Source organism: Barbatula barbatula, assembly GCF_947034865.1.
Source record: "Barbatula barbatula genome assembly, chromosome: 8".
Taxonomy (NCBI): domain Eukaryota; kingdom Metazoa; phylum Chordata; class Actinopteri; order Cypriniformes; family Nemacheilidae; genus Barbatula; species Barbatula barbatula.
This window is the reverse complement of record NC_136771.1, coordinates 10,956,161-10,972,127: the sequence shown is the minus strand read 5'-3', so window position 1 is coordinate 10,972,127 and position 15,967 is coordinate 10,956,161. Positions and strand designations below refer to the sequence as shown.

The following is a 15,967-nucleotide window of genomic DNA, read 5'->3' as shown; positions in this document are numbered from 1 at the left end:
TTGTTTTGTTCCGTAAAGAATTTCCTCCCCGTCCCTTGATTACGAATTTATACCACTCTCAGCGCTTATTTTCTTTGCCAATAGGAGCAGAGTTATTATCTTTGGCTGGCCGCCATATCCCCATTGCCTGCCAGTCAAAACAGTTTTCACATGCTCTTGGAAAGCCCTACAATAACATCTTATCATTTGAAATGAGCACATAGGCAAGTATTTGGGCCACTTGGTTTCCCCTGATGTAAAATAAACATGGGGCGCTCAGTAAACTTGAGTCCCCAGCAACTCTGGTGGGAATGTGCACACAGCTTTCTCTGTTAATATGTACTGGGTATGTGTTAGCAATGTCACGTGCAGACGGCATTTATATATGTTATAAATAATAATCTTCAGTCTTCATATTGGCCCTTTTAGTAAGGCGTAAAGATATTCTGCTCTCCAGAATGTCCTGTTGAAATGTCACATTTGGTGATATGTGCACAAGAATTTTGTTGCAAATGCACAATCTCGAGAGACCGTCCTTGGTGTGTTTACATATAAGATATCTCTGGTATGCACAACTAGAACTGACAGAAAAACTAATATTGTGTGAGATTTTCCCACCATGGTCCGCAAAGACTATATGAAATAAACACCGCTTGGTTATCTTGGAATTGTCTGCTTTGCCAACAATAATGGCATTTTTGTATATGTCTTATTCCCACAGTGCAGAGAGGACACTCTTGGGTTATCTAGTTACTGATATTTCTTAGATATTTTTTGACATTGTAGTGTTGGATTGGTTGCTTTGTAAATTTAAGGGGGTGGTTCCCGTACAGAGCTTAAAACTATGGACTAAATAAAATGTTAGAGGTGTCTAAACTGAAAACTGCTACCAATGACATACCTCAACATAAAGCAGCACCATTGTTTTGTCTCAAGATGCACAAACTGAAGTGTTCGGAAAAACTACTTAAATGTCCTAATTTAGATAAGGCTTAAATGAGTTTAAACCACACATAAAAATATCATTTTTTAAATTTTTTTATAATAATATGCAGGCTGTTCCTGTTAATTACCTACAATAATCATTCATAAGAAAAACATTAGCTTCTCATAACATACAGGGTTGGGGAGTAGCTGATTACATGTTACTGTTCCAAACCTGTATAAATGTCTTTGTTTGGTTGAACCAAACATTTCTTGGACCCATTGACAACCATAAAAGTAAAAATGACAATGATAGTCAAAACAGTTTGCTGTCATATATTCTTGAAAATATCTTAATTTGTGTTCAACAGGACAAAACAATTATGGTATGGGGTCGAAGAACTGTTTGGTTACAAATGATGTAAAGGATGACAGGATTTTTATTTTGGGGTGAACTGCCCCTTTAACATGTAACTTTGTGAGCCAAAAATGACTATTTCATTAAGACCAGGCAGTTGTGAGCTTACTTTAATAGGCAAAAAGGCATGTTATACGTCGATTAAGTTGTTAGCTCAGTAGTTGTAGCTCTTTTGTAGGTTAAAGGCATTAGAATACAATAATCTAGATTAACAGTAATTTATATTTGGTTTCCTTTCTTGATTCCTTTGCATTTGCTTGAGCAAGAATTGAAACAGAAACCCTATTAAAATGGGTGGGTGACAGAAGAGAGTGAGTGATTCATCCCAGACACTACGCATGCCGGCCTGACAACTGGTGTGTCATATTTTTTGTGAAAGTGATGGAGTGTTGGAGATCTTTTAGTCCAGCACTTTAAATGCATTTGTCAAGGCCAGTTAGAGTTGAAAAAAAATAAAAGGTCTGACTGATGATAAAAATGGCCAGCTCGGTAATTGCTGAAGTACTGTAACTCTGGCAAACTTACCATCCACGAAAACAGTCAATGGGTGTCAATATTGAGTAGTGATTTTATGTAACTGAATCTTGTAAATTCTTGAATCGTAACATGATAAATATTAAAACAGTCAATACAAATATTGTTTTAATGAACTGAGTAAGTAATTAATATATCTTAGTCACCATGAAATCGAACAGGAAAAAGTGTTTTACACAGTGTCGCAGTGATTATTATAAATTATTTTTAAGACTTTTTTTGCACTTGTATTCTTTCATCAAAAACAGCAAGTTCCTCTCCCCCCAGGGCATTCCAAGCCCTCCAGGCCCAATGTACAACAAACCAATCAAAAAGGGAAAGGCAAAATAAAGCCCCGCCCTACATTTTCTCAAATTTCTGAAGGTATTTCACTCGGATATATACGTCACGATACGGAAAAGAAGTCAATCGCAACTTCCGTTTAATGGAGACTTCAAACTGTTTATACTTTACCCCATTGGTAAATTTACCTTAATTGTCTTAAGCTAAACTCAAACCTAAGTATTTGTTAGATTTATGCGTAGAACAACAGAAAAAAAGCTATAAATTAACCTTTGCAATAAACCTGGCAATACTTTGAAAGTTTAAAAATGTTAACCTCTCCATGACTGTTGATAAATTGTTCAGAACACACTCAAAGAAACATGTGGGGTAAATGGGCCTAGACATCTGCACAATATAAAAGGTGTCAAATATAGTTAAGAAAACAAGATTACGATTACAACTCTAAAGGTACAATGGCATGTGTATCGTTATTCATACAAAATGCCAATAGCAATAGCTTTTTTAATTATAACAAAAAAGGCTTTTTAGGCTTTCTAGTGATAGTGAGCAGTACATTGGAAGTGCAGTCGCTAATGTTAACAAATGTTCACAGATATTATCACAACAAGGCTATATCCAGATGTCCAGCAGGACTGTACAATTGTAAGTGTGCGTGTAAACAGAAGGATCACAGAATATTTGAATTGAATACAATTTTAACTGGCTCTGATTTACTGCACAGCATTGGTGTTGTGTTACCATGTTGCTTGTATTATGTTGTATGTTAGTTAGTCTGATTGTTCTGTCTATTGTAAGAGTGAAATACAAAAACAGTTTTTTTGCCAATTCTTTATTCACAGTAAACATTTACCTATGCGTTATGCTGAGAATATTTTAGGCTTTGGTTAAAAGGAACCATGGGATGTTTATTATGATTTTACTGTATATTAAATAGAATTTTTATATAAACAAAGATATATGATAATGCGTGTTTATTAAAAAAGTATTCATTTTGACTGAGGCTTTAAATCAAAACAATGTAGGTTATATTAGATGGACAATATCGACTATAGGATTTAATTTATCCACAGGTAACAGCCTTTTCATTTGTTTCCTGAGGGGGGCGCCAATAAACTATAAACATGTCAAATGAAAACACTACAGTTTTTATATAATATTACTAGAATTGTTCTGTTAATTCGGATTAGAAACATCAATGGATGTAGTCACTGCTCGGTAATCTACTGTGATGGGAATGTTAAAAGACAGTGGCCTTAAAAACATTTGCAGACTTTACCCTTTTGGCTATTATACGTTACATATCAAAATATATTTGTATAATGTCTTTACATAGCTAAACCAACACTGCAAAAGTGAGATTTTTTTTAATAGGTTTTACTGTGAATATAAAACAATAAATATTTTGTCAGAAAATTAAGAAACCCTATAAAGGCACATGAGAGCGTTGCTGTCAATAGTCTTGCAAAACTAAAATAATTACGCTCGATGTGAGTGAAATTTTTTTGAGAAAGAGTAAAATATCACTCACAAATTGCCACGCACACAAGGAAACACTCAACCTCTCTCTCACCCCCCCCCCTCTAAGAAGTAAAGTTCCTGGAGGTGATCCAAAACACTCGGTAGAACTTTTCAGTGGAAGAACATTTAAATCCCTCTGCAATGAATTTGTTTGACTGCCAATTGGAACCTACACAGAATGAGATGAACATGATATGCAAACACATACAGAGAGTGAGTGAGTGAGAGAGAAAATGTTTCCAAGTATTATATACTGTAGCAGTTTTTTGTTATAGTTCTCTGTACAGTGAAACGGCGTGTTACAAGGCATGAGATAGTTAGAGATAATAGTTGGGATAATGAGATAATTAGTGTGAAAAAAGTGGAGGTCTTTAAAAACATACATTATGAAGTGAAACTCTGGGAGGGGGTGATGCGTGCATTACAGTTTGTAAAGGGTTCTGATGGATGCATCTCATTTCACATGAATTCTTGCCTGCAATAGCTGTGAAGTAAAATCAAGCTGCATTTCTTTCAGGTTAGTTTCTACTAGTCATTAACTGAGCACTCTCATCTGTCATTCTGAAACATTGTTTTTTTAACCTCTGCTCCAACCCCACCCAAACCTTCAGTGGGCATTCATTGCTAATGGCCTGGTTCGTCTTTTAGAGCAAATTACAGTCAGACGTGTTTCATTTTTTATAGATTTGTTAAGCATGTTTTTATTTCAGTCTCACATGTGTTTCCTAAATGTTTTCCTTATTGTGAGGACTTTTAAGACACAGACGTAGCTGTAGCTGTTGTAGTAAAATTTTACCAGTTACACAATGGCAACGGTCTTTGTAGCTATTACAAGAATGCAATGAGGAAATTATTTCAGACTATGGAAAACTTACACTTCCTTCATGCCTTTTGTTATAAAATAGTTCTCATTCAAACAGTCCACACCCATTCCTCATCTACTTTAATTTCCTGCCGTCATATCAAAATCATATCACATTCTTGGCAATCTCTGTGACGTTGATATCCAAAAAGTGAATTCCTTTTCTTACGTTACACCCTGAACAATGCTATTCAGAAGAATGTTATTTATATTCAACAGTTGTTAATTTAGACTTTAGTTACTGTATCAATACAACAGAGTATCGCTGGCTATGGAAGTCCTGAACCGCAACGTAAAATAAATTGTGGGGTGAAAAATAAAACATGCAGTGTCTTTGATCTTTCCTGAGCCTGCGTCCGAAGACTTGCCTTCTCTCTCTCTCTCTCTCCCTGAAAAACTCGCTCTTCAAATGTTTTCAAAGTTTTGAACAGCAAAAACATTTTTAAAACAGTACGATGAAGAGGAAGGTAAACATGGAGCAAAAACTACGTAAATATACATTTAGTGTTAATATGTTTGTATTTCATGCCACAGTTATGAAAGCTGAGCTCATAGCATACATTTTGTCTCTACATGAGGTTGAGATTACTGATTTTATGCTGAGATACATTTGGCAGACACCTTCATCCCAGTGGATTTAAGGTACAGTATACATTTTTGTGTTTAGATTAATATAAACTTAAATATCCATTAGACATTTTTTATTTGATTTCTACAAAATTTAAATTCTATGGACATTTATTTTGCCAAAATCTTAAAAGATCTAAAATAACTAATAATTGTACAGAAATGTAAGAAAATAATGGTTTAAGCTTATTGAGGTATATCATACAAGCCAAGAAACAGCAATTTAATTCATAATCATTAATAAATATTATGTTTGCTCACTCACTCACATTTGCATTAAAGGGTATTACAGAAAGACAACCTTACACCTGTATAGATTTTTGTGGTTTGTAAAACTTGAAATGATAAATAAAATACTCTTACAACATCCACATCTACCCTGCTTAATCAGGCCTGTACAGCAGCCTGTGAAAGAATAAGCAGAACTGGCTTTCTAAAGTCACTGCGCTCAAGCTGAAAGAGGCTCATAGGTGTGGAAGTGAATTCCTTTAGAACAGGTGATCTTCATCACAGCTCCATTCAGACTGTCATCTGTTATGAGTCGAAGCATTCCTTCAGCAATCAGAGATGGTCTGTAGAAATACCAACAGACACAGTAGAAATTATTATTTGCAGTCACCTGTATTGTTAGATGAAATGAAAAAACCTTTACACTCATTTGGCCTTTTTACAAGTTTTTAGATGTCGCAAGTACAGTCGGAAACCTGTAGTCACGTCCCAATTTGCATATTTACAACGTTAATACCATGTATTAGGAAAATAGAACTTATTGATTATTCATTCAAAATCACTTTGAAAAAAGGTGAATTTAAAAGAGAAGTAGTCCGAGACCATGTGATATTTCAGTTTTTCCTTTTTTAATAAATCTGCAAAAATGTCAACAATTCTGTGTTTTTCTGTCAATATGGGGTGCTGTGTGTACATTAATGAGAAAAAAATGAACTTAAATGGCTGCAATATAACAAAGAGTGAAACATTTAAGGGGGTCTGAATACTTTCCGTGCCCACTGTATATACAAATAAAATGAATCGTTATGTTTTTATTACCATAGAATGAGGTATTTCTATCTACATACACCGTGGGTCCCTTTGCATTGAATTCGTCATGTTGCTTCTACAATACCCCTAAACAGAAAAACTGCTCTACAGAGCTCATTTTATAAATACTTTATCTCCTTTGGCAGATAAGCGAAAACTCAACAACAGTGTTGCCAGATTGGGCAGTATTGAATTTGATTGTGTGGGTACACTTGGGCGGATGGACAAAATATTGCTGGGTTTAGGATCAGTTGGGTGGGTTTGACACATGTACATTTTATGAGCTAGTTATTTAAGGAACTCGCCTCCCAAAAATTGGCTCGTGGTTGTGTTAACTTGACAGAGTCGCAGCTCACAGGCTAGCCCTTGGTCCCCGCACTAATCACGAGTGATAGCAGCCAGCACTAGTTCACCAACCACCAATTAAGAAGTAGCAGCCATCACTCATATAAAGAATCAATATGCCTAAGTGGCCAAAATCTAAAAAAATCATAGATGCTTTTTGACTGGAGGTAGAATGTTTTCAAGACGCTGGAGGAAATACATACTTTACATACTGGCCCCAGTTGAAATCTTATTGGTCCCTGAACTGCCCCTGTCCTCTCAGGGCCTCTAAAGTCTACACCTGCACGTTTAGGTCGATCGGATCACAAGTGTAAATGGGGTGCGAAAGATTTTAAACTTGTCGACTTTCTACCACTTCCAGAAGAAGTCGACCGGATTGTGTTTGTGGTGTAGACGACCATGTTTGAAGGCGTTCGAGCAGTCACAAAAGACCGCCTACTCTTGAGTAGTGCTAGCCAGACAGGATTAAAATTTTAACGGCTAAAGACCTTGAATGTTGGTTTAAAGTAAAAAAAAATTAAAAGCGAAACGTTTTCTCACCATTCCAGACTTCTAACACTTACTTATAGTGTTCAGCGTAACCTTGCGGCTGTCAAAGCAGAAATAAAAACTCTGCTTTCAGTCTTTCATCTACGTTGCGTTCATGTAAAGTGCATGTGCTTATTTCATACATTTGATCAAAAGATTTCTGCATACAGCTGCTTAATAGTGCTTATGTTTTCACTGTCATCGTCCCTAAATACCTATTTAACATTTTAAAGTAAAAAAGCATGTGATGGTTGCTGTCACTTAACTTCTCTTTGTCTAACGTTAGAAAGCTAGTCAGCTTATGGCTCACACGAGTGCCCGATAGCCAGTGTGAAAGACGCTCGAGACAGTTGACGGATTTGTGACTTTCTCTATCAGGCCTCAGACCTTTCTCTTCCTTTAGTTACGTGTCTTCTTGTGCTTGAAGGGACAAATACATAGCTACAGAACTATGTCAAAATACCTTACTTGCATGAATCCTGGAAAACAGTCAGTCAAGGTATGTCATTCTTATATGTAACACAGTAAAGAAAATGCATTCTTTTATCTGAAAATATTATTTAGCATTTTGATTATTGCATTGGATTATATCTGTATCTGAACACCATTCATTTGTTCTGTTTATTTATATTATGTGCTATAGCTTGTCATTTTTTGTTCATTTGTTCTTATTTACTGACTTCATGCAGCGTAGGAACAGCTGTAGTGCAACCCAGCTGTGGTGCAATCCGAAAGAGAGAGATGGTTCTTATTTACTTACTGTTTACTTGTCTTTAATAACGTTTGAACTGTATATTTTTTAGCTCAATAGATTTAGCTGAAACTAGATGATATACATTTTTTGTGTCACATAAGTTTGCTAATTCATATACAAGATACAAAAACAATGATAACATTTCAAAGAAATTTCAATCACTGCCTGGGCCAGTGAAAAACCCTTAGTGTTGACCCCTGCAGCTACAAAAATTCACTAGTTTATAAACTAGCTTACCTTATTATTTGAACAGCTAGATTAAATGGGATTCACATATTAGTTAACAGTTGCATAGTTCAGAGAAAGGCTGAAAGGTTTGGGTTAGAGCGTTGGGCTTGTGATCAGAAGGTTGCCGGTTCGAATCTCAGTGCCAGCAGGTCATGACTGAAGTGCCCTTGAGCAAGGCATCTTACCCCTGATTTCTCTGCAGCAATGTGCCACTGTAAAAAACTACTTGTAAGTCGCTTTGGATAAAAGCGTCTGCCAAATTAAAAAATGGAAATGGAAATGGAGGTAGGCTTAAGATCTCCCTCTCTCTGTATGTCTCTCTCGCCCTCACTCACACACCTGTATATAATGAGTCAAATATAGTAATAATAATAATTAATGTAGATAATATAATTAAAATACTTATTGTTGAATTCGTTATTAGCGAAATTGGGTATGCCAATAAACTTTAAACTATTTAAATCTACACTGTTAAACTACACTGTGCATTGTGTGTGGTGTGGGCAGGGCCATATGTGTGAACGACTTATGTTGTCATTTTGCTATTTTGATTATGTTGCTGCTGGTGTATGTCGCTAGCCATAGCACGGTTCATTAATTTTGGCATAAAAAAACCTAAATATTTATAAAATTTGACCAAATATTGATCAAATATTTGGATTGGTTTTGTGTGCGTTTGGGTGGGTTTAGGACAGTTTTTGTACTAGAAACCATCAACTCTATCTTGCAAAACTGCTCAACAATATCATTGTCCTGTGAAAGCCACCACAGTGCTTCGAAAGGGAGGGGTGGAATCAGCCATTGGTGGCAATTTGCAACTCACCGCTAGATGCCACTAAACTCTCCATATTGCTCTTTTACGGGATAGTTCACCCAAAATCAAAAATTCTGTCATCATTTATTCAGGTACACAGACATTCTGCCTTTTGCATTCCATAGAACAAAGCAATTAATCTGTGACAAAGGACATGTCAATTTAAAGGGATAATTCATAAAAATAAAAATTCTGTCATATATTTTTCTCACCTTCGAGTTGTTCCAAATCTGTATAAATGTAATTGTGCTGATAACACAGAGAACAATATTTGAAAGATTAATTATAACCAAACTGTTCTTGGACCCCATGTTTGGTTACAAACATTCGTCAAATGTCTTTCTCCGTTTTCAACCAAATAAAGAAATGTATACAGGTTTGGAACAACTAGAGTGAGTAATTTATGACAGAATTTTCATTTTGGGGAGAACTATCCCTGGTTTTCTGGTGCTAAACAATTCACGTTTGCATTCTAGCAGCCCATGTTCTATATTGTGCAACTGCAGATAGAGCAGTAACTCAGGATTAAATACTGTAAGTGTTAAATATTACTGAACTGATGAGAATAAAATGTTGAAAAATAGGCAAACACTCTCTATATAACAATGTTATTCATTTGATTTTGTAGAGCTTATCTTCAATTTTATCACTTGCAATCTTATCTTCACTGTGTTCATATCAAGAAACTCCTACGAGTGTGCCTAACAAGAGCTTGAGAAAGACATAACAACTATGTCTGGTACAGAAAGACATAACAAAGATCTGAGTAGAAAACATTTCCAGTTCAATGACACACGAGTATAGGACCAGCTATGTAATACTTTAAGTCAGGGTGGAGACGTTTAAAACTGTTTAAATGTATGTCGTAAACATACTATTTAATCCATCCCATTGGGTGGTGCAGATTGAGAGCCTAAACTTTCCAGCAAACACAAAAACTGCAGGGCATTGAAGGTTTAAAACTGATCCACTGGTTATTTGCATGCGGCATTAAAAAGGTCTCATAAGAAAGCTGACTGACGCTGTCCTAAAAGACTAAACACAACACAAACAACGTTTCCAAAAGAACTGCCACAACAATCTACCTTAACCTAAACAGAACTTTCCAGTTAGTCATTTTGTTAAGACATGCTTTTGAGCAGCATGCTTTTGTTGTTTGCATTAATATAGAGTAGTAAAACAACAGGTAGCTCAGCAAAACTGCTTACTTAAGAATGCCATACTTGTCCATCCTCTCCTTGAATTCATCTTTGTACTTGACAAACTTGCCCATTGTTTCCTCATGCTCCACTGTGCGAAGCAGTTGGGTGTCCACGAAGGCTGGGCACAGTGTGTTGATCCTCACTCCATAATTGCCCTGCTCAGATGCGTCCTGCCGACAACAAAACGTGTCCAAACACGGTCAGCCTAAATTACACACACAGCGCAACGAATGCGTCAACACACAGGGGTGAGAGATCTTATCTGTGAGAAAATACATCTATTCTCTTGTGGGGAAATAGCTGTGCTTGTTCTCTGCTGAAAACAACATTCAATCAGTGAGATGCAGCAGACTGGAACATAGTACTTTTTTTAGGAAAAGTGCACTCAAATGTTTGCAATAAACTTTAGTGAGGGTAAACGTAGTTGGTGTGCTTACCGCCAAAGCACGTGAAAATCCAATAACCCCATGTTTTGTTGCTGTATACACTGGCTGATAAGGAGAATGGAGAAATGCTGTGAGGAAACAAAGCAAATGTGAATTCAGTAAAGTATGTAACAGTAACTAAAACTTCTTCTGTTTTGAAGCGAAAGATCACCTTCAAGTTCATCTTTTTTCCAAAAAGTTTTTTTTTGGGTCTTCCATGAAACACAATAAGAAGTTGCTCTCTAGAATATTAGAATTTTGTCTCTGTTCCATACAATCCATAAATAATAGCAATCACCTAGAGGGAACCCATGGTATAGAGAGATGTACGGCCGAAATACGTTTTAATAGCCTTACGTAGTGTAAGGCTATTAAAATGTTTGTCGTTAGAAACATTTGTCGTTAGAAACACATCAAATATTTTAATTTCTTTAAAAAAACCTAACTGTAATACTAATTTTAACCTAAGGGGGCCACCATGTTCTTGTTCGATGATGTAAAATGGTTGCGAACACTGGCAGCCAAACTGAACACAGACACACTAATCAGGTCTTTCATTAAATATAAGGTGCAGAATGAGCTATTTCTATCTACATACACCGCCCATTGCATGGGATTCACCATGTTGTTTCTACAGTAGCCCTAAATGGACAACTGCTGTACAGAGTGCATTTCGTAAATATATCCTTTGGCAAAGTGAAAACATGATGACATCTTAGTTCTTTGTCAGCCACCGTAATGCTTCAAAAGGGAGAGGATAGTGGTGGAGTGAGCCGTTTGTAGAAATTCACAACCTCACCACTAGATGCAGCTACATTTCATACAATGGACCTTTTAAATGTTATTTTTTTAATGATGACAGCCTTTTAATGTTTGGATAAACTATTCCTTCCAGATTTTTAACTACACCTTTGTACTTCAAGGTCTCCTAAAAGGCCTGTTTGGTTAAAAAAAGCAGTGTTTTCTTCATATTGAGACCTCTGCAAAACTAAGCCTTAGAATGATTACCAATACCATTGTCATGGAAAAAGTTTGAATTTTTTAAGCCTTCCAGGATTACTTTAATTCAAGCATATCAAATATTTTATAGCTGTTGAAACTGGTTCAAACAAAAAGCTTTTTGAAAACATTAAAACATTAAGAACTGAAGACAAATTCCTAAGTGAATGCTGTATATTTCTCTGGATAATCCACCTAAATATGGTTTTAAATATCCGCAATGAACTTTTTTAATGTAGAATTTTAATATAGAGCTGCAACGAGGGAATGTTTCCTTTAGCTTTCAGACTTTGTTATGATAAACAAACTTTAAAGCTGCATCAAATCCCGCAGCAAAGGGCGCCAGGGACAAATACATAAGGAAGCACTTACAATCAAACAGTTCTTGTGTGTTCTGAGTAAACAAATCTAAACATTAATGCACACCCAGTCAGCGAATAACCCACTTTAACACAAAAGAAGACTCTTGTCTGTAAACATGTTAATTGAGGAGTAAGATCTAAACCAAACAATGAGATCATGCTGCAGAGACATGTTCCCATTCAACCTGGTTAATTTTCGGTGAATAAGTGCCAAAAACGTTGTTTATCCAAACTCTCTCCCTACTCCCTACCGCTTTATACTCAGGATTATTCCACACTGCAGCTGTAGAAACATGTGCCAGCAAAAACAGCATTGTAATTTACTGAAAATTATGGGTATCTAGTACTCGCCTCGCAGATAATAAAGTGGGATGGACAGTATTCGTATTTGGCATGCTGTCAGTTATTCTCGGCTATTCCCGGGCCCGGTGTGTGCCCGAACCCGGGGGGGGGGGCGGAGGGGTTGGATTTGAGGTGAAAACCGGCAAGTTGTGTGGAGTCAGGATGTTGCGAAACATGCAGAGAATGTTTATAGGGCTAATAGGATGATTGCTGTAATTGTAAATTGAGTTAATTGTCTGTACGTGCTCCTCCCGAACCTTGTTAATAAAACATCATTAAGGGTCACCTGTCTCAAATATTTCTTATGATCTTATAAACCTTAGATCCGAATTAGTTTCCTAAATGTGGAAAAGTATGTAAAACTAAATTCACCCATGTAAATCTACTCTGTTCTCTGTGTCTTAACATACGAGTTCAACAGATTTCTGCTGCTTTTAAACTGATTTTCACACATCTTCATGTTTTTTTGTGCACAATGTTAAACCTGACTTTCCAGTACGCAAGAGAGCTTTAAATTAATTCCAAGATATGATATAGGTCTGTTGTCTACTACCGTGTCGATAAGCTTTGCGTTATAAATAAAAACTTTTCAACAGAAATGTATTAAATTGCTAACTTCCTATCACATAACACTAACAAGAAATGTAATACATGTGTGGTTAAACATCAACAAAACAAAACTTACAGCATTTGAGAGAAAGCAAGAGCTGCCAAATCACCAAATCACAGAGCATATCCAGATACAAATGCAAGACAGATTTTATTGCTGTAAACTTGGAGTAAGTTGTTTCTCTCACAGTGTCCCATCTGTAAATCCAGTTCACTTTCAGCCATGGTCTCCATTCATCATCCAAACCATATTTTGTATCTTCCCTTGAGTTTCAAACAGTGCATAGCCCTCTAACAGCTAAATGTTGCCATAACAAAAGGTATCTGGTGGCACACGGATAACTATCATTCTTTTGTTATGATTACAGTTCTGCCTCTGATTTACGATTGTAGGACGTTTTTTTGGAATTTGCGGTAGTGTTCATGTTAAAAAGCTGGTGGTATTTCTCATGCTTAGGGCTACAAGAGAATCTTGGTTGGTTGGGCGGTTGTTTTTTCTACAAGATCACAAAGGCAGTGATGCAAGGTTTAAACAGTGTCAAATGAGCTAATATGCTAGCATGGACTAACACACAAGGGAGAAGGATTTATTTTGCCTCTATTTGATGGTATACTGTAGTGTGAGAACGGACAGGAAGTGAAGTACCACGAGCTAGCAATTGTACTCAGGTCCCCAATAGCACAACCGCGGAGCAATGTAGGAATCAGTTTTTTATGTCTTACACTTTCAATGTTATGTTCCAGAAATGAAAAGGACTGTTTTCTTATTTGTATCTATGCATCTGTGCATTGAAGTTATATATTTTACCGATACATCTTGAAATATTCGTACTATTTATGTGCTCGATACACTGCCATAGTGTTCGTACAGGTTTCGGAAAGTTTTTTTTAACATGAAAAATTGTTATGTAACAACTTTTCTTAGTCCCTTATTGGACAATTCTTAGTCCCTTATTGGACAATTCTTAGTCCCTTATTGGACAGTTCTTAGTCCCTTATTGGACAAAAAAAGCATGCGGCACACCCACGCATCTACCATGGAAAGTGGGAGAAGGAGCATGCGCACAAGTCACTTTCACTTGTGTGGAGGAGAGAGAGAGAGCAAAATTGGTCTTTTGTATCTTAATCTTCAAGCTATTTTTCACGTTTTTTATTTGTAGACTTGAATAAATGCACATGAATTATTGTGCGATTTATTATATATGAGCATTTCAAACCGGAGGTTCAGATCCTTGGCAACAGTCACAACAGCAGCACTTTCAAAAGGTCAAATCTAGCTTATCTATCTTTACTGTGAGCAAACATTTGGCTCATGCTATAGTTTGCTAATGAACAAGAAAACAATCTTACGTAACATCCATAAGCACAGCCATTCTGAAACACGTGGTTCTACACATTTACACTTATGTTTTTTATACAATGCACAGGACTCATGATGAAATAATAAAGGTCGTACCTGCCATAGATGAGACATTGATGATAACGCCTCCTTCCTTTCCATGTTCTTTACTCATGTGTTCCAAGGCTAAATATGTCCCCTTTATGACAGATGTCTTGTGAAGAGAACATAGTTTAAATATGGTGCATGTCATGTTAATAATATTGTAACGAATGTGGTCTGCTATTACAGTCTTACAGTCTAAAACATTTAAAGTCAATTATCATACTCTCCACAAGTTTAGACACTACTTTTAACTTCCTGGAGAAGATCAATAATTATATATCTTGCACAAATGCATGTAACAGTGTGCTGTCAGATTCATAGTGCTGTTGTGAAATCTGTTGAATCAAAAGCCCAGGGGTGGATTGTTTCTTGTGAATTTGTAACTCCTGACTTGTGGTTAAATGGTATGCCTGGAGGCATGAAATGTGAAATGATGTGTAAATCATGAACCGTTTTCAGTTAAATGAGGTTGAAGTTTAAACTCCTTATACAAAACAAATCATAACTGTGAGCTCACCAGGTTCACTTCAATGGTCTTTTCCCAGTTTTTCTCATTGTTGATCCCAGCATTATTGATGACAATATCCAATCGGCCAAACCTCTTCACTGTGTTTTGAAAAGCTTCTAAAATAGGACAAAGGTTAAAAACACAGCTGTCATATCTTCACTTTAGAAACACATGCTATCATATGTTAAGAGTTTTAATCGGAATTAATAATAACAATGCAAAGTTTTGGTAATAGCCTATGCAGCTGTAAAAAGTGGCTATGCATCAACATCAAGTGAGTTGTCCAAGTAGAAAACTCAGTAGACTTTGAGAGAGCCTACAGCTTGCGTCAGGGTGTATCACCTGACTTGCAACAGCAACATTCCACAAAGAAACATTTAATTACACTCTACAGTACGTGCATCGTTTAAAACACGTTTAACAGGAATAAGCAATGTCTTGTATCACTTCACCACCGGTTATTAAAGTCTTGAAACTTAAAAAGGCAAAACAACCGATTGTGCTCAAACTACAAATAACATGGACAGTACCATTGCTATATAGGATTGCCCGATAACATTATGACCCGATTACCTTTTTAAACAACGAGGCTTCAGGAATAAAGATGCGCTGCACTTACAGGTGCGCACAAAGAAAATCAATACGTGGAAGAATGTTTGTTCAATTTTTTTAAACCTTTGCCCAAACAGAGCCTGTGATTCTCTGATGTTAAGAATAAACTATTCCAATGGTTTTACCTTCCAGTTTCCCCGCGTCCGTCACGTCACATTGGATGAAAATACAGTTATCATCTCCATACTGTCCATTTAGATCTCTTTTACATTCTTCGCCAACAGATTGGTTGAGGTCTAACAGTGCAACCTGGATTGTAAACAAATTAGTAACGCCAAATAAGTAGACAAATAAATGGTAGGCTTAATAAAATGTGCTGAAGTAGCAGCCTACTGCTCTTCAAAAAAAATTTATCCAATAGGGCAATGCGTAAATCCACCTGAAATATAAAATATCAACTGCTAGAATAAAACAACCTTTGCTTCATTCTCCAGAAGGGCTTCAGCTACGGCTCGCCCGATGCCCTGCGCTCCGCCTGTGACCAGAGCCACTTTCCCTTCCAAACTCATGCTGCACACCGCCGAGCGCGCAGCGCGCTGCTTTATGTAATCTGGTGCGCTCACTGTCAAAAGGGGCGTGTAGTGCTAAAGTAAACTCAGACGACCGAGTG

At 36.6% G+C, this 15,967-nt stretch overlaps 1 protein-coding gene across 1 annotated transcript; it reads right to left on the bottom strand.

Moving 5' to 3' along the window:
• Window positions 1-5,020: 5,020 nt before the first annotated feature.
• On the bottom strand, window positions 5,021-15,912 carry hpgd (15-hydroxyprostaglandin dehydrogenase). Its single transcript, XM_079463126.1, has 7 exons — window positions 15,774-15,912; window positions 15,483-15,606; window positions 14,755-14,861; window positions 14,250-14,346; window positions 10,494-10,570; window positions 10,063-10,226; window positions 5,021-5,719 (listed from the first exon to the last, which is right to left on the bottom strand). Exons 1-7 carry the CDS (start codon window positions 15,864-15,866, stop codon window positions 5,596-5,598), a joined length of 786 nt encoding a protein of 261 aa, XP_079319252.1. The 5' UTR covers window positions 15,867-15,912; the 3' UTR covers window positions 5,021-5,595.
• Between the last annotated feature and the right edge of the window lie 55 nt (window positions 15,913-15,967).

Excerpts from the sequence above, each read along its gene's own strand:
- hpgd (XM_079463126.1), bottom strand. The coding sequence starts at position 15,866 with ATGAGTTTGGAAGGGAAAGTGGCTCTGGTCACAGGCGGAGCGCAGGGC. Across the intron at positions 15,607-15,773 it reads TTCTGGAGAATGAAGCAAAG|GTTGCACTGTTAGACCTCAA; the intron begins GTTGTTTTATTC and ends TTTACAATCCAG. Across the intron at positions 14,862-15,482 it reads GGACGCGGGGAAACTGGAAG|AAGCTTTTCAAAACACAGTG; the intron begins GTAAAACCATTG and ends GTCCTATTTTAG.